Source organism: Manacus candei, unplaced genomic scaffold (assembly GCF_025592945.1).
Source record: "Manacus candei isolate 608988 ecotype Guabito, Panama unplaced genomic scaffold, ASM2559294v1 h1tg000020l, whole genome shotgun sequence".
Lineage (NCBI taxonomy): Eukaryota > Metazoa > Chordata > Aves > Passeriformes > Pipridae > Manacus > Manacus candei.
In genome coordinates this window covers 1-27,326 of record NW_026138068.1, presented here as the reverse complement: position 1 = coordinate 27,326, position 27,326 = coordinate 1, and the positions used below count along the sequence as shown (strand labels likewise).

Genomic DNA, 27,326 nt, shown 5'->3' with positions numbered 1-27,326 from the left:
GAGGCACTCCAGCTGAGGAGCTGCACCACTGCCAGAGGGACTTGGCAGTGATGGGGCAAGGGCAGCTCCTAAAATGCCCAGCTGGAGGAACGAGCCGCCCAGGCCTCCGCACCGAGCCCCGTACAGGGCGTTTGGGCTGCTGGGGAATGGCCCAGCAGGGAGGTTCTGCTCCTGCCAGCCCAGCTGTTGCTTCCAACCGCATAGGAGGGGAAGGTCTTTTGTCAGGACAGTCGCTCATGGAATGGGTTGCCTGGGGAGGTTGTTGTATCCCCATCCGTGGAATGTTTCCAAACATGACTGGATCCCTCCCTGAGCAGCCCGGTCCGATCCCATTGGTGACTGTGGCCTGAGCAGGAGGTCAGACTTCGAGACCTTTAACTGTCTCTTCTGACCCAGATTCCTCTACAGTCCTGCAGCACTTCTGGCTTCTTACAGTCCATGAGACCTGTTGGTTCCACAGTCTGCAGAGAAGCTCCTTTGCCCAGCAGGCAGTCCTGGAATGCCCAGACATCCATGGCAGAGATTCCCAGAGCTGCCATGTGCCCCAGCTGTCCCTGAGCCCCAGCTTTGGCCTCGGCACTGAAACGCTGCCAGGACCTGTCCCTGCTGTGCAGGTCCGTGGGGCTGCAGGACACGGTGTCACACAGCACACACGGCCACTGGGTCCCGCCAGCTCCTGCAGCCTGGGCTTCCTGATTGCCGGGGATTTTAGGGGCCACCCGTCTCCAGGGATGGGCAGGGAAACAGAGATTTCCTGTGACTGGGAGCAACGCAGGGCCTTGCCGAGGCAAGAAAATGGCCCGGGGTTCAGGTGCCCGTGTGCAATTCCATGTGCAGGGTGTCTCCCCCAGCAGCAGGTTCCCGGCCCCAGTTCCCGATCTCCCGGAGCGGAGCGGGCGGGGCGGGGCCGCGGGGACAGGCGGGCTGGGATTGGGCGGCGGCGCTCGAGTGCTGATTGGGCAGCGCTGCCGGCCCGCGGTATAAAGGGCCGGCGGGGCGGGTGCGGGCGGTTGTGTGTGAGGGCTGAGGGTGCGGCCCCGCTGCTGCCCGGGCTGCGGAGGGGAGAGCGCCTTGGCCGCTGGGTTTATGGACCGGGGGAGCCGGGGGGCGTTTAGGGGCGCGTTGTGCTGGGCAGCGGGGGCCGGGTAAAGCCCTTCCCTGCCGGGTGACCCTGGGGGAGCCGTGGCAGGACTGCGGGGCTGGTGCTCTCTGGGTGTCTCAAGTTTTGCTTTGGAATTCCAAGCCCTTTCCCTGTGCAGGGAGGCAAAGACTGCTTCAGCTTGGTTTTTTTTGGTGCTGCATTAATGCTTTTTGCTCGTTCTGTGTCAATTTGCAGCCTGGCTCGTGGTTTCCCCTGGTGCTGGGGAGTGGAGGCGAGTTGTGCTTCCTGCCGGGAGAGAGAAGGGCCTTGGGAAGCTGCTCCATGAGCCACAGCTGTGCCGAGCCCGGGAGTCTGTCCAGGTAAGAGCAGGGCTTCTACTGCCAGTGAGGAGCTGGGTTCTGCTGCTGAAACATGCCCATGCCTTGAAATGCAAGGACAGGCAGAAGCTGGGAGGGACCCTGAGCACATTTGAAAAGCCCTTGACTGTGGGCGAAGTGTCCAGGAGAAATGATTCCTTTTTTTGCAGGGAGGCAGTTTGTGAGGACAGGGGGGTTGCTGTGCTCTCTAGCAAAACTACTGCCCTTGGGATGTGCAGGGTGAGGAAATGTTGGCCACGTGTGGGCTGGAGCAAAGGTGTGTGGGTGCCTGTGTGTGACAGCCGTGGGTGTGCTGGAAGGGGGTTCTGGTGCCATTGGAGCTGCCAGGGAGCCAAAAGGGGCACAGTTTTCTGAAAAAGGTGAAAGCTCTGTTGGCCTCTGTTGACACCTGCCCCAAAGGAGCTGCAAATTTCCCCCCTCTTGGTTGCAGGCTTCACAAAGCTCCCAGGAAAGGAAGTTTTAGATTCCAACTCCCCTTTCTGCTAAAGGTTTCCTTGCTCTCTCAGCAGGATGTCGAGTGCCACCATGTCCCCGAGGTCACCCTTTCTGCTGTTGGGAGAGCATGAGGTGGATGGAGAGGATCCCCAGCCATCTGCAGGCAAAAGGGACTGGCACAACTGCGATTTTTCTCCAGCTCTCTCAAGGTGGACTTTCAGGGTACCATGGGTAATGTGCCAGCTCTCCTGCTGGAGTGTTTGTCTTCTGCTATATTTGAACATCAAGAGTAAAACTAAAGTCAGGTGTGTTCTGGAGTATGTTACACTCGTGCAAAGCTCCTTCCCTCTGTTTATTTTCTGTTCTAGAAAGCACAGTCTGGGGTTCCTGGGCACTTCCTATTAAATGATTCCGTGAAAATAATTTTGTACTGAAAGGAGAAAGGAGCTGTCTGTTTGAGATCAGATGTCACTGATAAAAGCTTTATGTTTTTTCAGTCAGTAAGTTTTTAAAATATCTCATAGTGTGTAGGAATGCCTGGCTTCTAAAAGTAACCAATTGAGTCTTAGAAGCTTCTTTGAAGAGCTGAGTTCAGGCAGGAAAATTGGCCCTGCAGGAGGGACTCTGTGCCTGCTCTCCCGTGGCTCCAAGGGATCTCTGGCCCTTCACGCCGGCACCGAGATTTTCTCGGGAAGGGCCTCAGATCCCCGGACCAGTCTGGGACACAGGCAAGATCCCCCTGCATTTTGGGACCAAATTGGGCCCCCCTGGAGGGACAGTGCTGTTGGTGCCTCCCGGGTTGGGGCACCCCGAGGACTCCAGCGCGCACCGAAAGGATTATTCGGGGAGATCCTCGGGGTGCCCGGCCCTGGGGAGCTCAAAGCAAGGTCCCTGCAATGGATTCAGGCATTGCTGAGAGTATCCCAGGTGTAGCTGTCTATGCTAGACATGGAGCTTTCTAATGGTCTGTAATTGGGTTCTAAAAGTGGTGCTCCAACTGCAAAGGAAGTGTGGGATTGGGATTAAGAAATGAGCAGTGATGGTCCAATTGGCTGTTTTCTCTTGAATGTAATGGTAAGAGCTGCAGGAGTGCAAGGTGTGTGTTCCAGTCCCCAGCATTTGGTTTGCACATGTCCTGGTCAGACACAGGTCCAACTTCCTCAGTCCTTAACCCAATTGAGGGAGAATTAAGGACTGGCAGTGTTAAGGTGATTGCTGTGACAGGGGTTAAATTGGGAAAACATTGGGGAATTCCTCAGTTTGTCTCTTTGCCAAACTCACCCAAACCTGTGCTAGGAAGCGATTGAGTGGAAAAGTTGAGGCAGAAACGAAATTGAAAACTGGAGATATTGAAACTGTAACTGCTGGAACTAAATGTGTCAAAGCAGCAGCTCTTGTTGTGCAGGGAATAACTCCTGTCAGCAGCAAGGTCCTGACTGAAGTGGCAGCTGCAGTTGTTCCTGTGGTGTGGGCCAGTGGAGTTCCAGAAGAGTGGAAGAGGGCAGAACCTGTAGGTATTACCCCTGATGTGGGATCTATATGGGTAAGGCAAAGCCAGTATCCTTTAAAATGAGAATTCCAGCTTGGATTGGTTGCAGTAACAGCTAAATTGGCTAATCCTGGTTTGCTTGTAGGACGTGAATGCAAGAACCTGCCAAGGAACCAATGGCCAAGATGATTGATGAGTGCAGGACCTGAGAGAACCACCTTGAATGACAATCTCGAGGAGTTTCCAGTATTGGATTTAAAAGATGGCCTTTGCTGCATCTCCTTGAGCAAGGAAAGCCAAGAAACCTTTGCTTTTGAAGGAGAAAATCTGGAAAGGGGAAAGGAAGAAGAGAAGTCACCTGACTCCTCCTGAGCCCCAGACAGCCCATGAACTGTCTTCCTGGGAATGGTAGGACGGGGTGGACTCTGGATTGCTCCCTCTGGATGTGTGGTAAGACTTTTATACCAGCTTTTAAGAACAGCCTGTAAGCATTTGCTGCCTTGGCTAGATGGTACAAGGGCAGCCTTTAAGCAGCTAAAGCATTCCCTGAGGAGAGCTCTGGGTCTGCCAGATCTCTCAGAACTGTTGGAAGCATCTTTGCTGGGGAGGGCAAACAAAGGACAAGGTGTGCAGTGACCCCCCTGGCAAGGGACTTTGAGTTAATGGCATCTCTGCAAATGAACTTTGTGGGCTGTTCCCCCTGTAGGGCAGGTGATAGTCCCAGCTAGAGTGATGGGAAAAATGGTTAAAAGGGAGCCCCAAAAGCTGGAAATCCTCCTGGAGGCTCTTGGCAAAGAGAGTTTCCTGCGTTGCCCCTGAAAGAAGGATAGTGACAGCTTTTGAGTGCTAGTAGATGCTTTTAATAGATAGCCTTGAGTGTGTCCTTGTTGCACCAGTAGAGGCCTTATCCAAGTCCCCATATTCCAGGAGATATACCTATTAAAGTTTAAAACGATCTCCATAATCCTTTGTTGTCTTGAGGCTCTCCCCTCAGGAACTCCAGGAACTCCTGGTGCCGCCTGGGCCGATGGACTGGACGCCCCAGCCCCTCCGTTCCTGCCCTGCCACTGGGTCCGTGTCCAGTGGTGGCACTGCCAGCCCTGCAGGTGAAGTGGGAAGGGCCTTTCCAGGTCTTATGGGTCACATCTATAGCAGCCAAAGTTGCAGAAAAAGGACCTGGGGTCTATTATTCCTGAGTTAGGAAAGCTCCTTTTGGTTGGTGAGCAGAACAAAGTGGATCCTTCAGAGTTCCCATCCGTGTTTGTGTCTCAGGGCTGTAGTTATGATTCAGGGCTGTAGCTGTTGTTGTCACTGAGGAGTCAAACTCTGCTTTAAATCATGAGACACTGGCCTAATGGCCAAGTGTCAGGAAAAAATTGGGAATGATATCTGAGTGTTGAGATGTAACAAGAGCTAATCCTTTTTGCAGTGGGATGTAGCCTGGAAACTGCACAGAACTGAGCCAAGGGATTTAAAGGGACCAACAAGGGAGGTGAAGAAAGAAGGAAGAAGGGAAGTGAGGCAGCAGCCAAGCAGCACCAAGTGCCTGTGTAAGCAGGTGAGTTGTGTTGAGGTTCCTAAGGCAGGCACTGAGGACTATGAGGGCTCCAGACAGAGCAGAGCTGCGAAGGCCCTCGGTGAAACCCCTTGGAAACCTTCTAAGGGTAGGTGTGTATGGTAATGAGTGTTGGAAAATGTCCTGAGTAGGGATTAGGAATGCAGGGAAGGAAAATGAATCCTCCTGTAATGCTGCCATATCAACTGCAGTGGAGATACCTGTGTGTGCCCTTTGGGGGCTGATTGCCAGGGCACCTGGCGGGCTGCAATGATTCAAGAGCATAGGAATAAAAGGTTGCCTGGCTTCTATAACTCATCAGTTGAGTCTCAGAGGTTCTTGTAAGAAATTTTAGGTGACACCTGAACTTTTGTGTGTACTTCTGAGTTCAGTTGGAAAGAGATTGTCCAGGGAAGAGGAATCTTGCTCAGTGCAAGAAGTTGCCCTTGATGAACTTCCTCTCTGAGCTGATGCCCTTGGCAGGAGAAGTGCTCAGCAAGGAGGCTCTTTGCTCCTAGGCAGGAAGAAAGGTCAGTGCCCTTCCTCCCCAAGACCCAGCACAGCAGGGCTGGCAGGAGCTGCTGGTGTGACTGCTCTTTGGGTTCTCAACTGTGGCTGTGGGGTGGTGACCTCGTGTTCCTCCCTGTGCTCCAGGGCAGCCAAAAGCCCCAGCACAGCCCCTGGGCCTTTCTGGGCGCCTGAGCTATTGTAGTACTGGGGATGGGGGTTTGGGTTTTTGTTTCCCTGAAAGTAGAACCGTTGGGGGGGATCTCTTATCTCACAGTTGTTGTTGTTTTGATATCTTAATGAATTACAACTTGAGAAGAAAACCTTGTGTAACTTAGCAACTGACTTGCACTGGTTCCACTGAAAGTGCCAAGGAGTTGTAGTGTCCACTGGATTGTTTGTATTGAAGCAGTTTGGTGTTTACAGAGGGATAATAACTCCTGTCAGCAGCAAGGTCCTGACTGCAGTGGCAGCTGCAGTTGTTCCTGTGGTGTGGGCCAGTGGAATTCCAAGAAAATGGACGAGGACAGAACCTGTAAGAATTACCCCTAAGCCAGAGTCTCTCCTGGTAAGGCAAACCCAGTATCCTTTAAAATTAGGAAGCCAAGCTGGATTGGTTCTAGTAAGAGCTAAATTTGCTGATGATGGTTTGATAGTAGAATGTGAATGAAAGGACCTGTAAAGAAAGGAAATGGGCAAGATGATTGATTGCTGGGAGCAGGGGCTGGCAGACAGTGGCAGTGGATGTTTGGTTGTGGTTGGGAATGAGCAGCTTGACCTCCCCAGGGTTGTCTGTGCTGGGGGTGGGTTTGGGTCCTGTGTGGCCACAGGTCTGTGCAGCAGCTGGAGCCTGGGCAGGTTTGGGGGCTGTGGTGTGCCAGGCTCCTGAGTGTGTTGTCCCTGTTTCCTTGGAGTGTCCCAGTGTCCCTGCTTGGCTGTTTGTTGCCCTGCAGGCAGAAGAGCCCAGACCTGAGATGGCTGAGTGTTGGTGTGACCCAGAGTGGGTGTCCCTGCCCTTGGGACAGTCCCCAGAGCTGCCTTTGGCATCCCCTGCTGAAGGGTGGGAGCTGCCCAGAGCCAGCAGCATCCAGCTGGAGGATCCAGGAGGATGCAGCTCTGTTTTCCTGGGAGGTAAGAGGTGGGGGTGCAGGAGCTGGCAGGAGTGTTTTGCAGGCAGAGGGAGGGCAGGAGCAGGAGAATTGCAGGTGCAGCAGCTGTGTCAGTGCTGGATGGAGTCAGGCTGGGAAAGAGCCCTGAGTGTCAGGGCAGGGGAGAGCCCAGGGTGGCCCTGGGAGCCCTGGGGCTGTGAACAAGTGCAGTGGGCAAAGGAATGGGCACTGGAGAGCTGGGCAAACAGCTGGAGCAGTTCAAAGGAGAACCAGGAGACTGGAATCCGGGAGCAGCAGCTCCCTGTGTGTGTGTGTAGAACCAGGTGTACTGCAGCCCCGAGTGAGGTGGGAAATGAACCTCAGGAGGCTGGGAACGAGTCCTACAAACTGGTTAAAGTGGGATGGACTCTTCCCAAGTGTCTGAAAAGCTGTTCTTCAGTGTTGCTTTATTAATTGAAAACTGGAGTGATTGTTGAGGTGTTGGCAGTTGTTTTTTTGTGTTTTTGGTGAGGTGTTGACTCAGTACCTTTCTTGGAGCTGCTGTAGGATGAAGAGGTGCCCCCAATTCACCTGTAAGGTCCTGGTTTTCTTCCCTGCTTCTCCCAGCTTGTACAGGAGATGGAATTCCAGTGCTACAGTCTAGATAGGACGTGGTGCTCCCAAAAGGAGCCTTTGTGCCTTCAGGACAAGTTTTGGTGCCACTGGAGCTGCTGGGAGAAGCATAAGGTTGGCAGTGAGAGCCCTGGAATGATGTTGCTGTGGCACAGAAGAAATGAGCAGTGATGGTCCAATTGGCTGTTTTCTCTTGACTGTAAGGGTAAGAGCTGCAGGAGTGCAAGGTGAGTGTTCCAGTCCCCAGCATTTGGTTTGCACATGTCCTGGTCAGACACAGGTCCAACTTCCTCAGTCCTTAATCCAATCGAGGGAGAATTAAGGACTGGCAGTGTTAAGGTGACTGGTGTGACAGGGGTTAAACTGGGAAAACATTGGGGAATTCCTCAGTTTGTCTCTTTCCCAAACTCACCCAAACCTCTGCTTGGAAGAGATTGAGTAGAAAAGTTGAGGCAGAAACGAAATGGAAAACTGGGGATATTGAAACTGCCAGCCCTGCAGGTGAAGTGGGAAGGGCCTTTCCAGGTCTTGTGGGTCAAATCTATAGTAGCCAAAGTTACAGAAAGAGGATGTTGAGTCTCTTCTTCTTGAGTTCAGAAAGCTCCTTTTGGTTGGTGAGCAGAACAAAGTGGATCCTTAAGAGTTCCCATTTGTGTTTGTGTCTCAGCCTGTGTTATGATTCAGGGCTGTAGCTGTTGTTGTCACTGAGGAGTCAAACTCTGCTTTAAATAATGAGACACTGGCCTAATGGCCAAGTGTCAGGAAAAAAGTGGGAATGATATGTGAGTGTTGAGATGTAACAAGAGCTAATCCTTTTTGCAGTGGGATGTAGCCTGGAAACTGCACAGAGCTGAGCCAAGGGATTTAAAAGGACTAACCAAGGGAGGTGAAGAAAGAAGGAAGAAGGGAAGTGAGGCAGTAGACAAGCAGCACTAAGTTTACACTGTAAACAGGTGAGTTGTGTTGAGGTTCCTAAGGCAGGCACTGAGGACTTTGAGGGCTCCAGACAGAGCAGACCTGCAAAGGCCCTCGGTGAAGCCCCTTGGAAACCTTCTAAGGGTAGGTGTGTATGGTAGTAAGTGTTGGATAATGCCCTGAATGTGGAACAGGAATGTAGAGAACAAAAATGAATCCTCCTGTCATGCTGCCATATCAGCTGCAGTGGAGATAGCTCTGTGTGTGCCCTTTGGGAGCTGATTGCCAGGAGACCTGGCGGGCTGGAATGATTCAAGAGCATAGGAATAAAAGGTTGCCTGGCTTCTAAGCCTCTCCAACTGAGTCTTAGAGGCTTCTTTGAAGAGCTGAGTTCAGGCAGCAGAATTGGCCCTGCAGGAGGGACTCTGTGCCTGCTCTCCCGTGGCTCCAAGGGATCTCTGGCCCTTCACGCCGGCACCGAGATTTTCTCGGGAAGGGCCTCAGATCCCCGGACCAGTCTGGGACACAGGCAAGATCCCCCTGCATTTTGGGACCAAATTGGGCCCCCTGGAGGGACAGTGCTGTTGGTGCCCCCCGGGTTGGGGCACCCCGAGGACTCCAGCGCGCACCGAAAGGATTATTCGGGGAGATCCTCGGGGTGCCCGGCCCTGGGGAGCTCAAAGCAAGGTCCCTGCAATGGATTCAGGCATTGCTGAGAGTATCCCAGGGGTCCCTGTCCATGCTAGACATAGAGCTCTCTAATGGCCTGTAATTGGGTTCTAAAAGTGGTGCTCCAACTGCAAAGGAAGTGTGGGATTGGGATTAAGAAACGAGCAGTGATGGTCCAATTGGCTGTTTTCCCTGGAATGTGACTGTAAGAGCTGCAGGAGTGTAAAGTGTGTGTTCCAGTCCCCAGCATTTGGTTTGCACATGTCCTGGTCAGACACAGGTCCGACTTCCTCAGTCCTTAACACAAGAGAAGGAGAATTAAGGACTGGCAGTGTTAAGGTGACTGGTGTGACAGGGGTTAAACTGGGGAAACATTGGGGAATTCCTCAGTTTGTCTCTTTGCCAAACTCACCCAAACCTGTGCTAGGAAGCGATTGAGTGGAAAAGTTGAGACAGAAACGAAATGGAAAACTGTAATTGCTGGAACTAAATGTGTCAAAGCAGCAGCTCTTGTTTTGCAGGGAATAACTCCTGTCAGCAGCAAGGTCCCGACTGAAGTGGCAGCTGCAGTTGTTCCTGTGGTGTGGGCCAGTGGAGTTCCAGGAGAGTGGAAGAGGGCAGAACCTGTAGGTATTACCCCTGATGTGGGATCTATATGGGTAAGGCAAAGCCAGTATCCTTTAAAATCAGAATTCCAGCTTGGATTGGTTGCAGTAACAACTAAATTGGCTCATCCTGGTTTGCTTGTAGGATGTGAATGCAAGAACCTGCCAAGGAACCAATGGCCAAGATGATTGATGAGTGCAGGACCTGAGAGAACCACCTTGAATGACAACCTTAGGTTTAAAAGATGGCTGTTGCTTTTGAAGGAGAAAATCTGGAAAGCAGGAAGGAAGAAAAGAAGTCACCTGACTCTTCCCTGAGCCCCAGACAGCCCATGAACTGCCTTCCTGGGAATGGTAGGACGGGGTGGACTCTGGATTGCTCCCTCTGGATGTGTGGGAAGATGCTTTTACCAGCTTTTAAGAACAGCCTGTAAGCATTTGCTGTCTTGGCTAGATGGTGCAAGGGCAGCCTTTAAGCAGCTAAAGCATTCCCTGAGGAGAGCTCTGGGTCTGCCAGATCTCTCAGAACTGTTGGAAGCATCTTTGCTGGGGAGGGCAAACAAAGGACAAGGTGTGCAGTGACCCCCCAACAAGGGACTTTCAATTAATGGCATCCCTGCAAGTGAACTTTGTGGGCTGTTCCCCCTGTAGGGCTGGTGATAGTCCCAACTAGAGTGATGGGAAAAATGGTTAAAAGGGAGCCCCAAAAGCTGGAAATCCTCCTGGAGGCTCTTGGCCAACAGAGTTTCCTGAGTTGCCCCTGAAAGAAGGATAGTGACAGCTTTTGAGTGCTAGTAGATGCTTTTAATAGATAGCCTTGAGTGTGTCCTTGTTGCACCAGTAGGCCTTGTCCAAGTCCCCATATTCCAGGAGATATGCATATTAAAATTTAAAATGATCTCCATAATCCTTTGTTGGCTTGAGGCTCTCCCCTCAGGAACTCCAGGAACTCCTGGTGCCGCCTGGGCCGATGGATTGGACGCCCCAGCCCCTCCGTTCCTGCCCTGCCACTGGGTCCGTGTCCAGTGGTGGCACTGCCAGCCCTGCAGGTGAAGTGGGAAGGGCCTTTCCAGGTCTTGTGGGTCACATCTATAGCAGCCAAAGTTGCAGAAAAAGGATGTTGAGTCTCTTCTTCTTGAGTTCAGAAAGCTCCTTTTGGTTGGTGAGCAGAACAAAGTGGATCCTTCAGAGTTCCCATCCGTGTTTGTGTCTCAGGGCTGTAGTTATGATTCAGGGCTGTAGCTGTTGTTGTCACTGAGGAGTCAAACTCTACTTTAAATAATGAGACACTGGTCTAATGGCCAAGTGTCAGGAAAAAAGTGGGAATGATATCTGAGTGTTGAGATGTAACAAGAGCTAATCCTTTTTGCAGTGGGATGTAGCCTGGAAACTGCACAGAACTGAGCCAAGGAATTTAAAGGGACCAACCAAGGGAGGTGAAGAAAGAAGGAAGAAGGGAAGTGAGGCAGTAGCCAAGCAGCACCAAGTGCCTGTGTAAGTAGGTGAGTTGTGTTGAGGTTCCTAAGGCAGGCACTGAGGACTTTGAGGGCTCCAGACAGAGCAGACCTGCAAAGGCCCTCGGTGAAGCCCCTTGGAAACCTTCTAAGGGTAGGTGTGTATGGTAGTAAGTGTTGGATAATGTCCTGAACGTGGAACAGGAATGCAGGGAAGGAAAATGAACCCTCATGTAATGCTGACCCCTCCCATCAGCTGCAGTGGAGACACCTGTGTGTGCCCTTTGGGAGCTGATTGCCAGGGCACCTAGTGGGCTGGGATCATGGTAGGGTGTTGTAAGCAAGGAATGCCTGGCTTCTAAACCTCACCAGCTGCATCTTAGAGGCTTCTTTGAAGAGCTGAGTTCAGGCAGCAGAATTGGCCCTGCAGGAGGGACTCTGTGCCTGCTCTCCCGTGGCTCCAAGGGATCTCTGGCCCTTCACGCCGGCACCGAGATTTTCTCGGGAAGGGCCTCAGATCCCCGGACCAGTCTGGGACACAGGCAAGATCCCCCTGCATTTTGGGACCAAATTGGGCCCCCTGGAGGGACAGTGCTGTTGGTGCCCCCCGGGTTGGGGCACCCCGAGGACTCCAGCGCGCACCGAAAGGATTATTCGGGGAGATCCTCGGGGTGCCCGGCCCTGGGGAGCTCAAAGCAAGGTCCCTGCAATGGATTCAGGCATTGCTGAGAGTATCCCAGGGGTCCCTGTCCATGCTAGACATAGAGCTCTCTAATGGACTGTAACTGGGTTCTAAAAGTGGTGCTCCAACTGCAAAGGAAGTGTGGGATTGGGATTAAGAAATGAGCAGTGATGGTCCAATTGGCTGTTTTCTCTTGACTGTAAGGGTAAGAGCTGCAGGAGTGTAAGGTGTGTGTTCCAGTCCCCAGCATTTGGTTTGCACATGTCCTGGTCAGACACAGGTCCAACTTCCTCAGTCCTTAACCCAATTGAGGGAGAATTAAGGACTGGCAGTGTTAAGGTGACTGGTGTGACAGGGGTTAAACTGGGAAAACATTGGGGAATTCCTCAGTTTCCCTCTTTGCCAAACTCACCCAAACCTGTGCTAGGAAGAGATGGACTGGAGTCTCTGATCTCCTGAGTAGTTCTTCTGCATGATCTGGGAGCCTCTGGGATTAGACTGGGCTGGGCAGACAGGGAGCAGTTTGTCCTGTGGAGTTGGGCTGGGTTTGCTCAGGATGGCTTGGGAGGCAGGGCTGGGGAGGCTCCTCTGTTGGCTGTAGTGGTGGAAGGTTGTAGCAGGAGGGATGGAGCCTTCGACCTCCTGCTCCCACCGTGAGCCCCGACGGGCCCGTGCCCTTGGCAATGGAGGGCCCCCATTGCTGAGTCAGCGGTTCCGGGGGCCAGGAGGGATGGGATCAGGATGCCGAGCTCCACCCAGGGCCAGGGCTGCAAATGTTGTAACCCTGGAAAGAACTGAAAGCAGAGTGAGATGGAGGCCAAGCTCCAGCAGAAGGATGGGTGAGAAAAGACCCTGGTCCTCAGGTGGAGCTTTGAATTCCCTGGAAAAATGGATCCTGTCAGACGGTTCAGGCCCTTGTGGGTGCTGGAGCAGAGGCCTCTAATTTATGGTCACCCTAAAAAGTTGCAAGGGCAGCAAGTTTTGACTGCAGGATGAGGTGGGAAACCAAGTGAAGTGGTCCAGAGAAAAGCTGAGCTTCAAATTGGTCCTGTGCCAGAGCAGCCTTGTGCAGTGCTTGTTGCTGTCCCTGAGTGTCCCATTGCAGTGGATTTTTCCAAGGGCTGCCTTGTGCTGGGGAACACTGAGGGCAGTTCCCTTTCCCTGGGCACGTTTCCCCCCCTCGAGGGTGGCTCCACAGTCCCACCCTCTGCCCTGGGAGTGTGGCAGAACACCTGGACCCCCTGTCCTTGTCAGAGAGGGGACAAGGGATGGTTGGATGGGTGAGGGAGTGGTTCAGGGAGTACAAGCACAATTAGAGTGAGTAGTGCAGCACGTGGAAAGAAAGGGGGGGAGTTAATCCAGACAGAACTCAAGCACCTCCCCAACCTGTGATATTTTTAGGAACTCAGTGGCGTTGTGGTCCCCAGGAAGTGTTGCCCAGGACTAGGCAAGTGACTTGAGGCTTTGTCACCCCCAGAGCAGGTTGGAAGCCCAGCAGTTTATTGGTTTGTTTGGCTTTTGGTGACAAGAAGGTCCTCCTTTGGGACCAATCCTTGGCCCGTGCCGTAAAGTCCCAGGACAGAAGTGTGAGTTTGAGTGGGAAATGAGCAGCCAGGCGGGTTTGAAACAGCTCAGGGAGCAATTCAACAGGCTCTGGACCTGTGGCCAATACGAGCCAGAGAGGGGGAACTAAAGGTTCCTGCCAGTGCTAATGATGCCCCTTGGAGCCTCTGGCAGAAGTATGGTAATGTAAGGGGGGAACTTTTGAATTAGGTGATCAGTGGAGCATAGAGGTGTGAGAAAGAAATCCTATTAGGATGTGAAACCAGCTAGAGTCTGGTACAATGTAACTTGATGGCACAAGCTAATTGTAAGGTCCATTGTGCTTTTCAGCAAGTCAGCCTGATATCCCCTGTTCTGAGAGCTGAGTTCTTCCTTGGTTCTGCTACATATTGCCAGATAGATACCTCTGCCCTTGAAACACAAGGGTAGAGGTCATACCCAGGGGTGAGAAAGATGATGGTGAGAGGAAGATGCTGTGGGCAGGGGTCGCTGGCCCCTTGCCCTCCAAGTAGGGCAGGCCCAGACTGTTGCCATCAGGCAATGCTCAGGCGGGGTTTGGCTGCCATTCAGGCCTCCCCTTACACTGCGTCCTGGCCCTACGTGGTGTAATGTGGAGCTGATAAAAATGGGCTGTCAGGACTGCTGAGCTGAGCCATCCTCATCCTGCCACCGAGCCTGTGCTGCTCCGCGGGGACGCCCGCGAAGGGATGGGCACCGACCAGCTGCTGCAGGTCCTGACAGCCCTGCCTGTCTGGGGGGTAGGCACAGTTTAGTGATGGGAAGCCACTGAGAAGGAAGACTTTAAATATCCTTTAGTGTTCCTTTAATACCCTTTATTTAGTATTCATAATATTTTCCCTTTAATTTCCCCTTTTACTAACCAAATAGCGTGTTAATAGTGATCCATAATATTGTGTTAAGATCCTTTTTGGTATCCCTTTGACTCCCTTTTTACTAGTTAATATTATACTGTATTGAATGCTGTTCTTAGTATTTGTTTTAATGCCACATGCTAAGGTAGTTAATTTGTATCCTTTTTTAACTTTTGATTCTCTTTGCTAAGTTTATTATTATTATTATTCTCACTACAATAAAGATATTTTGTGTGTTTGAATGTTTGTGGCACTTGTCTTTATTCCAGGCATGTATCCCAAGGAACTGTTACAGGTAGGAAGGAAGTGCCCTCAGGATTTGGGAATAGGAAGTTACTGGAAGCCAGCCCAAGATAGACCCTGTTGGAGAAGTGGCTCTGAGTATGTTCTTGGGCTTTAGTGGGAACAACAAATGATAAGAGGGCCTGAAATCCCCCTAAGGCCTTGGGTAAAAAGCTCCTCCAGGGTGCACAGGCCAGGCCATGCTCAGGAAGGCAGCACCATGGAATAGAGATGGTGGATCCAAGCCAGAGCCAGAGCAGGGGTCAGGGCAGGAGCGAGGCCTCGGGAGGGAGTTGCCAACGGCCCTGTGGCTTAAGCAGCAAGTGTAGATCCCCTGGACAGTGAGCACAAATCACTGGGAAATGGGGAAAAGCCCCAAAGCAAGTGCTGGGAGAAGAGAGGGAGCATGCATGGCTCACGGCTGGGTCAGCCAAATCTCTCAGTGGGAAGCACTTTTGGAAAGCAGGAGCACATAACCCGTGCCAGAGTCACGACGGGGGGAGGCAAAAGTAGTCCATGCCATAGTGTGTATATTGTAATACAAAGAAATAAGGCAGAGAATGACTTAATGGGTACCAATGAACTGATCTGGAGGACGATATTCACATCCTGGATTGCAAAAATTAACTGGATTTTGTCTCCTGAATTGCTGCAGTGCACCGACTGATATCGTGCTGGAAAAATAACACACTTCAATGTAAGTAAACTAGGGATTTTTGTATGTAAGTGCAAATTATTGCCCTGCAAATCTGAAATAAGACTTGACTTGATCACCAAATGCAAACAGTAACTATAGGGGTCAATTAGTGACCTTTGGGCATCAGGTTAGAACAACTCCCTGCTCCCCAGTGGTGGGACATATTTACAGGATTCTCACCACCTGCTACAAAGTTTTTGAACACTTTAATCCATCCACTAATCCCAGTAATTATTGTACTGATTTTATGAACAACAGAGTTGCTGTCTCTGTGATCAATGACAGGAAGGTGCTTCTCCCGTGGCTCTGCCCTGCCCAGGGATCAAAGGAGCAAAGGAAAGGATGAGAAGTTGGCTGAGAATTGAGCCCCGGGGCTGCTGGCCCTGAGGAGCCTGCGGGATCGGCTGCCCCGGGGCTGCCGTGTGGGCTGGGGGGGAGCGGAGGGGGCCGTGGGGGAGGCATTTCTGCTGAGCCACAGTTCTGTCTCTGGGGCACTCAGGATGGGATGCCTTGCTCCTTTCCTGTTGTATCCCCTAAATCTGTATCCCAGGTGTTGGATTGGGTTTGTTTAAGCTGTTCCTATTATTCCATGACTGGTGGGAAGTTGCTTCCTGCAGTGCCCTGTCTGTCAGCAAAACACCAGGCCCAAAGGATCCTGGCAAGTGCAGCACTGGAAGAGTCAGGAAGACTCAAAAATGCACCAGTTCTCAGGAAGCATAACTTTGTAAAACATTGATGAAGCTAAAATTCCCCAGCATTGAACTGTTGGGTCCCAAATGATATTGGAGGGAGAGGCAGAAAATGCCACTGGTGCTGGGGCTGAACTGTGCAGTGACTGGGCAGGACTTGGCCCTGCTGCCTGAGAGCATCTTTCGGATGGATCCCAACTGTCAGCCCCTGGCTCCATAACTTGAGTAGATGGTGTTCCTGCAAGCCCAGCTGCTGTGTTGGTGGTGCTGTGGGCACCTCTGGCCCTAGCCTGCTGTGACTGTGTTTGTGTTGCAGCTCAATAAAGTCCCTTTCAGTGGTGATTGTGTCGTTTTTGTGTCAGTTGCTCTCAGTTCCTGTCCCCTCTTCCCCTGCCCCAGTGGCTGCATCACTGCCTGTGCCTAAAGGAACTCTTCCCCTGCAGCAGTTCCCTACTGCTCTCAGAGAGGGTGGAGTTGAGGCCCCTGAGCAAAGGGAAAAAGGATCCATCCAAGGCAGGCTCGTGCTCACCCCCTGCATTCCTCCAGCCTCCCATGTTTCCAGTTCCCCTCCCTGCTGGACACCCAGCCTCTTCCCAAACAACCCCTGTTCCTGTTCTCTCTCTGTGTCTCCCCTCCCAACTCCCCTCCTCTAATCTCCAGCTGCCCAGGGCCCTGTTTTTGAGGGGCATTCCTGGGCTGCTGTCCCCCCCTTCTTTATAAATGAAGTGCCAAGAGCCCCAAGTGCAGAGAGGTCTGCAGGGAAGAAGTGCCAAGAGCTGCCTGTGCCTGCCTGTGTTCCTGCAGTTCTCCTTCCTGTTCTCCCTGGGCTGGAGAGACCTGCCTGCCCTGTGTTTATTGGAGCAGAGGGATGGGATTAAATTTGTCCAGAAGGTTTGTTCACGGACACTTGTTTTCTGACAGGCAGTGCCATTTTCCTTTTGCCTTTCCCAAGTTTTTCCAAGTGCTGCCCAGCACGGGGATCCGTGTGCTGGGACAGTGATTGGCAGGAGGAAGGGGAGCCTTGGCCTCACCTGCCCAGCTCAGGTGGGTGGCAGAGAATTGGGGTGGGCTGGCAAGGCATGAACATATTTCTGAGTTCTGGAGTGCCTTGAATCCTCTCCCTGTCAGCTTCCTCTCCCTCATTTCCTGGGCTCCAGCATCCCAGGTGTCTCTTCCTTTGCCCAAAGTCCAATGGCAGAGGATTGACTAACTCCCAAGGGGGGTTTGGAATGAAGAAGGTTCTGTTCAAGTGGGGCAAGGAATGCAGTAAGAAAGATGAGCCTCCTTTTAGTGTCTGAAGTAGAGAGGAATAAAGATGCTGGAAAAGGCCACGTTTCATTTGTTGTCCCCCCTGGATTTTTCATGGCTCAAACTCTCTAGTGAGCCATTGAAGAGAAGAGTGAAGGGCAGGAGCCTTTGACTTGCCCAGTGCACTTAATTGCCTTGTTCTCCTCTCTTGCAGGCCAGGCCAAAGCCCTGATCCAGCCCAGCTCTGCCAAGTGCCCTGGGCTGGGAGCAGCCAAAGGCAAGAGGCTGCAGCCCCGCCGGCCGGGCTGGGGGCTCCTGGTGCTGCCCGTGGGGTGGGGTAAGTCAGAGGGACACCTTTCTCTCCTCCTGCCTGTTGACATTTGTTCCCTGGGCACTGGATGTGTAAGGAAGGACGGAATAGCAGGGAAGGGGAGTATTTCCAAACTGTCTGAATGTTGTCCCCGGGTTTGGGATGGAGCAGCCATGGGGGTGGTTGGGTTTGGCCTGGGCCGGTCAGGATCAGCCAGAAAGGACCCACCAGACCCCTGAACCCTCACTGGACATGTCCAGCCCCTCCAGTCATTAATTTTCAACAGAGGACAAGCAAGTGTTGGTACTTGCTTTTGATCTGTGGAGAACTTCCTTTGGAATGATCAAGCAGGGAATGTATCACTGCAAAGCATCTTTTTGGGTCTTTTGTTTGTTTATTTGTTTGTTTGTAATATCCTCTCTGGCTTCAATGAGTTTGGCGTGCCCCTGTTAAAGAAGCAGCATGTTTTTATCTTGAAATTTGGGGTGGTTTGGTTTGTTTAGGCTTTTTCCCCCACTGACTCGGGCCTTCTGTGCATAGTCCGTGTTGTCCTACAGGACTGTTCTGGTTCTGGGTCAGAGAGAGAGAAGGGAAGTGGCTTTTCCTCATCTGGAATGTTTCCAAGCAGAAGTGGGGCATCGTCCTGCCCCTCCCCGAAGCACTGCAGGCACCTGGGAGTAGCTCAGGGCTGGCCCAGTTCTCTGAGACAGAACCATGGGGGAGAGGTTTAAGTATTAATCACACCTCTGGTGTCCCTTGGTTGCAAAGATTGGGTCCTCCAGTCCCAGAGTGTTAAGGAAAACAAGGAACTCCTGTTCTTCCTGGCAAACCTTCTGTTATTGCTTGTGCAGTCTATGGGTTCTGTTGTCTGAGTTCCTGTCCAGGATCGTTCTAAGAGAACCTGTTAGAAATTTAGAGGTAGGATTAGAATTTGGGTCTGTTGCCTACCCAACTGCCTCCAAGTCCTGATGGACTGGAGTGATGAGTGCTCTCAGCCCAGGGTATTTCTTAATCTTGTGGCTTTCCCTCAGCTGTGGGTGAGGAGTTGTGCAAGCAAGGCCTGTGTGCCCGTGGGTGTCTCCCGTGTGTGTCCGTGTGGCAGGGCTGGGACAAGGACTCGTGCAGGGACCCAGCTGGCACTGGAGCTGCTGCCACTCTGAGCCACTGCCAAGGGGTGGGTAGAGACTATCTGGGAGGCTGTTCCCAGGGTTCCATTGGGAGCTGGATCTCCCTCCAGCTGCAGCAGCCAGGGGAGGGTTCTTCCTTGTGCAGCCCAGTGCCTTCTGCTCAGGCTGGCCCAGAGTGGGGCTGGGGCAGGTTCTCCAGGGAACTGGAGCCAGCCCTGAACGGGGCTCTGGAGAGCAGAAGCTGCAGGGACTGAGGTTTGCAAAGCTGGGCTGAAGTTTGTCAAAGCAGCAGAAGATTGTCATTCCTGTGGGTTTGTGGAGTCCGTGTTGGTGCCCAGGAGAACTGGGTCAGACTGGGCTTTGTGGTCCGAGAGCTGCCCCCCTAAATTTGGCAGGCTGTGTGTGCTGGCAATGAAGTGCTATCCCAGAGGCTGATGGTTTCTGTCTCCAGGGGTGCCCAGGATGCTGCTAATCCCCAGGGATCTGCTCTGGGTCCAGGCTGTCCGTGCTGGAGGGCCCTGGTGGCTGCAGTCCCTGAGCCCGCAGAGACAGAGAGAGCCCCGGCCCGAGTGGCCTTTGGCCCCCTGTCCTGAATTTGGGGTGAGCCTGGGAGCGTGTGGAGGGTGAGAATGAGGGCTGTGTTTCCAGTACATCATCCCTGGGAAGATCCTGTTGTTCCAGAGCGCTGGGGACAGTTTGGGCTTGGCAGCTTCAGAGCTGGATTGGAGCAGCCCCTGAAAAGAATCAGGAGAGTGGAGGTTTGTCCCAGTGGTGCTTTCACACCCCACTTGACAGTCTGGGCTTTGTGATTGAGGTTGTCCTGTATTTGCTCTGCAGATAGTGGGCCCTTCCCAATTCAGCCCAGCAGGTCCCAAGGGCTCTGACAGGAATATTTGTTCTTTCCTTCCCTTTGGGATAACTTCATCTCCAAACTGCCATGAGCAATTCCTTAATTTCTTCTGGAGAAAACCAAGTGTCAGAGGCAGTTTGCCAAGGAGCCCAGAAGTGTCTTTGGAGCAGAGAGTGCTGCCAGCTCTGTGTGCCTGTCCCCAGCCTGGCACTGCCCACAGGGACACACGGGGCACTGACCATTAGAGGGAACAAACCCACTGCCTACCAGAGGGTTTGTCCTGGGCCAGTCAGGCCTTGGGCAGGAATTGGACTGGGCAACTCCATCAGCTGCTCTTCCCCCACAAAGCCCCATCCTCTGGGCATTAATGACGTGCCCTGTGCCCACCGCTCACTGTTCACCCAACTGAAACCAAAGCAAGGCTTGCTTTGCTTGGAACAACTCAAAGTAACTTTAAACCAAAATAAATCACTTTTTTCTTCTTTTTTTTTTTTTCTTTTAGATGCTGGAATTGCCTCTCTGGATGTGTGCTGAGCTCTGGCTGCAGGGCACTGTCAGGCCTTGGTGGCTGTGAGTTCCTGTTCTTCTCCCTGGGAAACTGGAAAGAGTTATTCATTAGATTGCAGAAATGTTTTCTGAAACCTGTCCCCCTCTTTGTGCCTTTTGCTGACAGATCTTCTCTTTCTGCCTTTGCATGTACAGCTGTTCCCTGATGTCCATTCACTGGCCTGAATTCCTTGCAGCTCCCAGCTGGGGAAACCTGGGAGAACAGGCAGGGACAGAGGTGACATTTGTAGCTGCAAACTTGGGATAATTTCGAGGGGACCCATCAACTGTTTCTGAAGGAAAAGGTGAGGTGCTGCAGAGGGGAGGGAGGTGGCATTTTGGAGGGGTCCCACTGAGGGGGGAGTGGAGAGCCTGGGGCTGGAGTGTGAGTTCTTAAAGAGGGAAGAAGGGAAGGATGCTTGGGAGGGAAACACTCAGGGAATGTGTAGGGATGGAATGGAAATGTGGGGCGTCAGGAAGAGAAAATGGGTGATGTAGAGGAAGGGAAATGTTGGGTGTAAGAGTTGATCTCATCTGTAGAGAACAGAAGGACCATTTAGAGATAAAGTGAGGCAGTCAGTGGTGGGCAGGTAGGGAAAATTTGTGTTTGTAATATTTCAGGTCACCTGTAGCAGAGAGGATGTACCTCCTGATGGACACTGAGGCAGTCAGCAATGGGCAGGACGGGGGGAAACCTCTGGGGGTAAAACTTGAGGAAACGTCCAGGGCAGAGACTGAATATTTTGAAGGATAAATGAGGTACTCAGTGGTGGACAGCTGGGGAGTGTTTTAGGGTAAACCTGGGGTAGCCCACAGAGTAGAGAATGAACATGTATTTGTACAAATGAGCTGATTACATGTGGGTAGGTAAGGAGAATTTTGGGAGTAAAATCTGGGCAATCTGTAGCAGAGAGAATGAATACCTTGGGGTAAAGTGAGGCAGTCAGTGTTGGGCAGGTAGGGAAAAATTCTGTTTGTAAAATTTGAGGTCACGTGGAGCAGAGAATGTACATCCTGAGGTAAACTGGGGTAATCAGTTGTGGACTCGTAGGGAAAATTGGGTGGGAAATATCTGAGGTAATCTGCACAGCAGAGAATGAATATTGAGAGGTGAACATGAGGTACTCAGTGGAGGACTTGTAGGGAAAATTGTGAGGGTCAAATCTGTGGGGGTTAAAAAGGAGGTTGATTCTCTCCAGGACAGGGAATGAACACACTGAGGTAACCTGAGGTGATGAGTGGTGAGAGACAGAGAAAATTGTGGGTGTTAAAGTTCAGGTGATCTGCTGGGAAGAGAAGGAACCTGTTGAGGTAAAGATGAGGCACTCGATGGCAGAGAGGTCTGGAGAGGTTTGAGATAAGCCTGAGGTGTCTGTGGGGTGCAGAATGACCCTCTGTAGGTACAAACAAGCTGGTCAGGCATGGACAGGTAAGGCAGATGTTGGGAGTAAAATGTGGGGCAATCTGTCCCAGAGAGAATGAATCTTTTGGGGTAAGGTGAGGCAGTCAGTAGTGGGTAGGGAGGGAAAGTTTTGTTTGTCAAACCTGAAGTAATGTGCAGCAGAGAGAATGCACCTCATGGGGTAAACTGGGGTAATCAGTAGTGGACAGGTAAGGAGGTTTTGGGGGAAACTTTGAGGTAATCTCTGTGGCAGAGGACAAATCTTTGGAGGTAAAAATGAAGTAATAAGTAGTTTGCAGGCAGGGAAAACTCTGAGGATAAGTCTGGATGTCACCTAGGGGAGAAAATGAGCCTTTTGAGGTCCAGTGAGGCAGTCAGTGGTGGGCAGGTAGGGAAATTTCTGTTTGTAAAATCAGTGGACACGTGGAGAAGAGAGAATGCACCTCCTGGGGTAAACTGGGGTAAACCTTGCGGACCTCCAGGGAAAATGTGGGGGCTAAAACTTGTGGGAATCTGCAGGGCAGAGGGTGAATCTTCTGAGGTGAACATGAGTTACTGGGTGTTGGACAGGTGGGGAAAGTGTTGAGAGTGAACTGGAGGTGGTCTGCTGGGTGGAGAATGAACATCTTGATGTAGAAGTGAGTTGCTGAGATGTGGAGGACTGGGGAAAATGCAGTGTGAGGTCACCTGTAGCAGAGAGGATGTACCTCCTGATGGACACTGAGGCAGTCAGCAGTGGGCAGGATGGGGGGAAACCTCTGGGGGTAAAACTTGAGGAAATGTCCAGGGCAGAGACTGAATATTTTGAAGGATAAATGAGGTACTCAGTGGTGGACAGTTGGGGAGTGTTTTAGGGTAAACTTGGGGTAGCCCACAGAGTAGAGAATGAACATGTATTTGTACAAATGAGCTGATTACATGTGGGTAGGTAAGGAGAATTTTGGGAGTAAAATCTGTAGCAGAGAGAATGAATAACTTGGAGTAAAGTGAGGCAGTCAGTGTTGGGCAGGTAGGGAAAATTTCTGTTTGTAAACTTTGAGGTCACATGAAGCAGAGAGAATGTACACCATGAGGTAAACTGGGGTAATCAGTTGTGGACATATGGGGAAAATTACAGGGGTAAAACTTGAGGTAATGTCCAGGACAGAGAACGAATATTTTGAGTTAAAACTCTGGGGGTTTTGAATGAGGTTACCTCTGTACACTCCTAAACATTCACTGGTCAGATGATGTGACTAATCCATCTGTTCTAGAACAAGCAGCAGTCCCAAGCATTGAGGCCATGTTGCTGAGAACACAGCTGCACTGGGCAGGACATGTCTCCAGGATGAAGGACCAACCACCCCCTCCCTAAGATCCTGCTCTACGGTGAACTTGCCACCGGCTGCCGCAAGAGAGGAGCCCCGAAGAGAAGACACAAGGTCTCCCTGAAACAACATCTCAGCCTTGGCCATATTGATCATCATAACTGGTCTGCTCTGGCCTCCAGTCGGGAGGTCTGGAGACACAGCATCTCTGACGCTGCTGATGCCTTTGAGAACGCAGCAGGGTCACCCCTGAGGAGAAAAGACACCGCAGAAAGAACCGTGTCTTGCAGAATTTACCACCTAAGGAGTCTCTCTGCTGTGCCTTTTGCAACCGGTCGTGCCTGTCTAATATTGGCCTTTTTAGCCACCAGCACGCTTGCAACAAAGGTGGGTAGAGCCCTTCCCAAATCTTCGTTCGTGAAGCCTGGCCATGATCTCCAGGGGACAGAAAGGACATCATGAGGTCAACTGAGGGAATCAGTGGTGGCCAGGTGGGGACATTTAGGGCAGAAATCTTTGAGGTAATCTCCAGGGTCCAGAATGAATCCTGAGAGGTGCAGAGAAGGCAACCAGGAGTGGACACTCCAGCAGGCCCAGAGAGGATTCTGGGGGTAAAATGTGTGGCAGTGTCTGGCAGAGAGAATGAACATTTTGGGATCAACTAAGGCAGTCATCAGTGGACAGGTAACACTTGAGAACCTCTCCAGGGTGGAGAATAAATATTTGGAGGTCCAAAAGAGGTAATCAGGAGTGTGCAGTAGGGAAGACTCTGGAATTTAAAAAGTAGGTAAACTCAGAGAGAGAGTGACTCTTTCGTCTTCAAGAAGAGGTAGTCAGGAGTGGGCTGGAAGGGGAAACTTTAGGGGTTAAAAAGGGGGTTGATTCTCTCCAGGGCAGGGAATGAACACATTGAGGTAACCTGAGGTGATGAGTGGTGAGAGACACAGAAAACTGGGGGTGTTAAAGTTCAGGTAATCTGCTGGGAAGAGAAGGAATGTGTTGAGGTGAACTGAGGGTCTCTGCAGTGGCCAAGCAGGGAAATGTTGGGCTGAGCCCTGAGTTGCTCCTGTGTGGGGGGCTGGAGCGAGGCTGAGCCCTGTCCCTGATTTGCCAGCCGTGGGCAGGGGGCTCTGTGCCAGCCGGGGGAGCAGCGGGGCCCCCGTGGCAGAGAGGGCAGGGGGGCTGTGGAGCTGCCCGGGGGGAGCGGGGGGGCCTTTCCTGGGCCGCCTCCAGCCCCCCTCGATCCCCGGGGCTGCGCTGCCACCCAAGGCTGTTTGGGGCAGAGAGTGCTGCCAGCTCCGTGTGCCTGTCCCCAGCCTGGCACTGCCCACAGGGACACACGGGGCACTGACCATGAGAGGGAACAAAACCACTGCCTGCCAGAGGGTTTGTCCTGGGTCATCAGGCCTTGGGCAGGAATTGGACTGGGCAACTCCATCAGCTGCTCTTCCCCCACAAAGCCCCATCCTCTGGGCATTAATGACGTGCCCTGTGCCCACCGCTCACTGTTCACCCAACTGAAACCAAAGCAAGGCTTGCTTTGCTTGGAACAACTTAAAGTAACTTTAAAACAAAATAAATCACTTTTTTCTTCTCTTTTTTTTTCTTTTAGATGCTGGAATTGCCTCTCTGGATGTGTGCTGAGCTCTGGCTGCAGGGCACTGTCAGGCCTTGGTGGCTGTGAGTTCCTGTTCTTCTCCCTGGGAAACTGGAAAGAGTTATTCGTTAGATTGTAGAAATGTTTTCTGAAACCTGTCCCCTTCTTTGTGCCTTTTGCTGACAGATTTTCTCTTTCTGCCTTTCAATTTACAGCCTCCTTGCAGCCCCCAGCTGGGAAAACCTGGGATAACTTAGCTGGGACAGAGGTAACATCTTAGCTGCAAACTTGGGGTAATTTCTAGTGGATACAGCCACTGTTTTTGTAGGGAAGTGTGTTTAACCACATTGGCCTAAGTTGTGTTTGCACCAGCTGGAGCCAGAGGTGCCAGGCAATCCAAAGCAAACCCTGCTCAGCCTCTAAATCTCAGGGGAAGTTCTCCAAGCTGCTCATTGAGGGACTAAAGATACATTGAAATCGAACCACGTGCACTAATAAGGAAACTGGGAATCCCAGTAGTGTTGTCCTAGAACTTTTAACAGCTTTTTAAGCTTTTTATGACAAGAATGGCTTTCTTCCTTTGATTGAATTCTGCAGTAGGATTTGGGGTTTCTTTGGATCCTGAATCCCTCCCAGGGCCCCTGACACTGGTCAGGAGCTGGCAGGACAAACAGAGTCAGAGCTCCTGGCAGGCACAGGGGCTTTCCCCCAGAGTGGATCCAACTGCTGCCCCCAGCCTGGCCAGGCTGGATCTGCTTTGGCTCCCGGCTTCCGCCAGACACAGAATGTGTTCCCTTGATTGCAATAAGGATCCCGTAGCTTCATCTGCTGGAGGTTCCCTGGGCAGCTGATCCACTCTGCCCCGTGTCCTGCTCTCAGTTCCTGCCCAGCCAGAGCCATCTGTGCCAAGGGCACGAGCACTTACAGCCTGGATAGGGAATGGGGGACTGGTTTGTGCACAATTCACCTAGAAAGTCAAACGAGGGGATTGTTGGAGTATCTGGCTCCTTAGGGAACCTGCTGGGAGTAAAGAAGAACTGTCCCTGGGGAAAGACAAAAGGAGTTGGTTGGGACTTGGATTGTCCCCTTGGGAGATGCTGGTTGCTGGGATGCAGACAATGCCCTCCCTCAGGCTGCCAAGATCTCTCAGTGCAGGGGCTTTTGCGGGGGGCCCAGGTTTGGATGAATTCTACCTACAGCCCGCAATTCCATGGGGAATTCCTGCTGGAACAGCCTCCCAGTGCCTCCTGGAGCCCGGTTATTCCCCTGCAGAGCTGCCGCTTTAAGGCCAGGTTTGCCGGGAAGCAGCCGCGGTTCCAGGTTTGCTCAGCGTGATCGGGACAAGGCCAGGTTGATGTTGCCCAGACTTTGCTGTTTGTAACCCTCCTGCCCCGGCCCCGCTGGTGTCCCTGGGGGGACTTGAGCGAGTTCGCTGGAATTGGGCCGATTCTCCGCCCCGGGCCGGGCTCCAGGGGATGTGTTGGCCCAGGAGAAGGCGGGGGCCGGACGCGCTCCCGGCCCGGGGCGAGGCAGCCCCTGAGCACGGGCGAGGACGTCTCTCCGGCCGGGAAGCCGCTGTCCCTTCGGAGCCTCGGGAGCGGCCCCGGCGAGTTCTTTTCCCCGAGGAAAGGGATGCACATCCCTGCCTTCAGGGCACCTCGGCTCTGCCCCACCTGTTCCAGCTGTCCACGGGTTCTGCAGTTGCGGTTGGGTCCCCGAAAAACTGCGAATTGCCTCCAAGCCCAACTTTCTCCGAGCATCCCCTTTTCTTTTCGGGCATCTCCGAGGGCTCTCGCTCGGGATTTAGTGCCGCTGAGGGCACATGGCCCTGGCTTTAAGGCTGCTGCTGGCTGCTGGGCTCCGGCTGGAAGGGCAGGGATTTGGGGCGGGCGGGACACACGCGGGGGGCGCGGGGAGCTCTGGGAGGTGGGCCCTGGGAATGGCTGCCCGCGCTGCTCTGCAGCCCCGCCGTGCCGACACTGCCAAGGGCCGGCTGGATTCTCTGGGTCCTTCTGGGCTGGCGCTGGGGCGTGTCCAGGGTGAGGCATCTCAGGGGGCCCGTCCAGAGCAGCCCCCGGCTGAGGAGCCCCGGGCTGCCCTTTGTCCGTGCCCACCGCAGTGCCCGCGGCCGGTTCCCACCCCTGAGATGTGCGTTTGGCAGACGAGCCCTGCTCGCCAGACAAATCCATCTGGTTGCCGATGGAAGCGCTGGCCCGGAGCTGCTCCATCCCGGCTGCCACGGGCTGTGCTGGGAGTCCTGCGGCTGCGGGCGGGATTGCCTGAGCTCCGGAGCGCCGGGAGCCCCGGCAGGGCAGTGCAGGGCACAGCTCCAGGGCACATCTCCTCCATCCCCTGGCAATAGGAAGGGCAGTGCAGGGCACATCTCCTCCATCCCCTGGCAATAGGAAGCCCAAGCAGGACTGGGTCGCTCTCTGTCGCTCCGGCCTCCTCCCGGCCCGCGTTCCCTGCCCAGCTGGGACTGCTCAGCGAGCCCCGAGAACGTTCCTGGCGGGAAGCAGGAGCCGCCGAGGGCTCCGTCCAGCTCCGGGCCCGAAAAGCGGCCCCGACCTGAGCCCCCCCCCGGCATTTTGGGTTCCGAACGCTCACCTGGAGGAGACGCCCCCCCGCAGGCGGGACCAGGCGGCGACACTCGAGCAACGCCTTTGCCTCGGAGCGAGGGACCCCTCCGGGCTGGGTTGGCTCCTTTATCCCTGGAAACGAGCTCGGACGTCGCACGAGCACCTTTGCAGCCTTTGGGTGAATCCCGGACGGGGCCGGAAAACCTCCCTGAGCAGGGCAGTGATGAATTGGTGCCCGTCCCCAGCCGGGCACAGCCCAGCCGGCCGCGCTCCCCGGCCCGTGGCTGCGAAGGGCTCGTGCGGGGGAGGGAGAGCTGCAGAGATTGAATAAAAGCGCATTTCCTGACTATTTCCCTGCGGTCCTTCCCTCCTTTGACTCGCGCGGCAGCGTCCGGTTGGAGCATTTCTTGGCTTCCTCTTCTGCAGCCGTTTCCCTCCCAGGCAGGACCCTCCCCGCCTGCAAATAAAAATGAAACGTTTCAGTGGGCTTTTGAAAAACCAGAGGGTTTGCCCCGGGACGGTGCGAGTTGCCGAGAAAACGGGGGAGGGAAAGGAGAGCCTCAGGTCTCACCTGGCAGGCGTCAGATGAGCTGCCCCTTGTGGATGGCAGGGCAAAGAACTGCTGTGGGACAGACAGGCAGCTCTGCTCGGGGTCCCGGAGCACGGGAGGAAGGAGGAAAGGGCTGCCCTCGTTCTTGCCTGCCCCGGCACGACCCCAGCTCTCCGCGGCTGGAGCGATGCCGTGG

The 27,326-nt window shown here is 53.1% G+C and overlaps 2 protein-coding genes and 1 long non-coding RNA gene across 45 annotated transcripts; 2 read left to right on the top strand and 1 right to left on the bottom strand.

Moving 5' to 3' along the window:
* Positions 1 to 827: 827 nt before the first annotated feature.
* Positions 828 to 15,298, top strand: LOC127470206 (uncharacterized). 43 transcript variants are annotated; one of them, XR_007904215.1, is made up of 11 exons: positions 846 to 1,461; positions 1,986 to 2,219; positions 3,320 to 3,424; positions 3,549 to 3,853; positions 4,385 to 4,509; positions 4,833 to 4,961; positions 5,892 to 6,596; positions 9,292 to 10,424; positions 10,748 to 10,877; positions 14,884 to 14,925; positions 15,184 to 15,298. XR_007904215.1 is itself a non-coding variant. In XM_051785450.1 (10 exons), exons 4-10 carry the CDS (start codon positions 3,790 to 3,792, stop codon positions 10,755 to 10,757), a joined length of 747 nt encoding a protein of 248 aa, XP_051641410.1. In that variant the 5' UTR covers positions 835 to 1,461; positions 1,986 to 2,219; positions 3,320 to 3,424; positions 3,549 to 3,789; the 3' UTR covers positions 10,758 to 12,896. The 43 variants fall into 43 exon arrangements, 12 of the variants coding, with proteins under 12 accessions (XP_051641407.1, XP_051641404.1, XP_051641408.1 ...); XR_007904217.1 differs by having other exon boundaries at positions 15,245 to 15,288; XM_051785450.1 differs by lacking the exons at positions 14,884 to 14,925; positions 15,184 to 15,298 and having other exon boundaries at positions 835 to 1,461; positions 6,380 to 6,596; positions 9,640 to 9,729; positions 10,313 to 10,424; positions 10,748 to 12,896.
* A 4,357-nt stretch (positions 15,299 to 19,655) lies between these two features.
* Positions 19,656 to 24,265, top strand: LOC127470209 (uncharacterized). The gene is made up of 3 exons (XR_007904238.1): positions 19,656 to 19,719; positions 19,852 to 20,000; positions 24,017 to 24,265. It is a non-coding gene; the product is annotated as an uncharacterized LOC127470209 (long non-coding RNA).
* Positions 24,266 to 25,649: 1,384 nt separating this feature from the next.
* Positions 25,650 to 27,319, bottom strand: LOC127470331 (collagen alpha-1(III) chain-like). Its single transcript, XM_051785736.1, has 3 exons — positions 27,152 to 27,319; positions 25,976 to 27,037; positions 25,650 to 25,696 (listed from the first exon to the last, which is right to left on the bottom strand). Exons 2-3 carry the CDS (start codon positions 26,982 to 26,984, stop codon positions 25,650 to 25,652), a joined length of 1,056 nt encoding a protein of 351 aa, XP_051641696.1. The 5' UTR covers positions 26,985 to 27,037; positions 27,152 to 27,319.
* Positions 27,320 to 27,326: the final 7 nt, after the last annotated feature.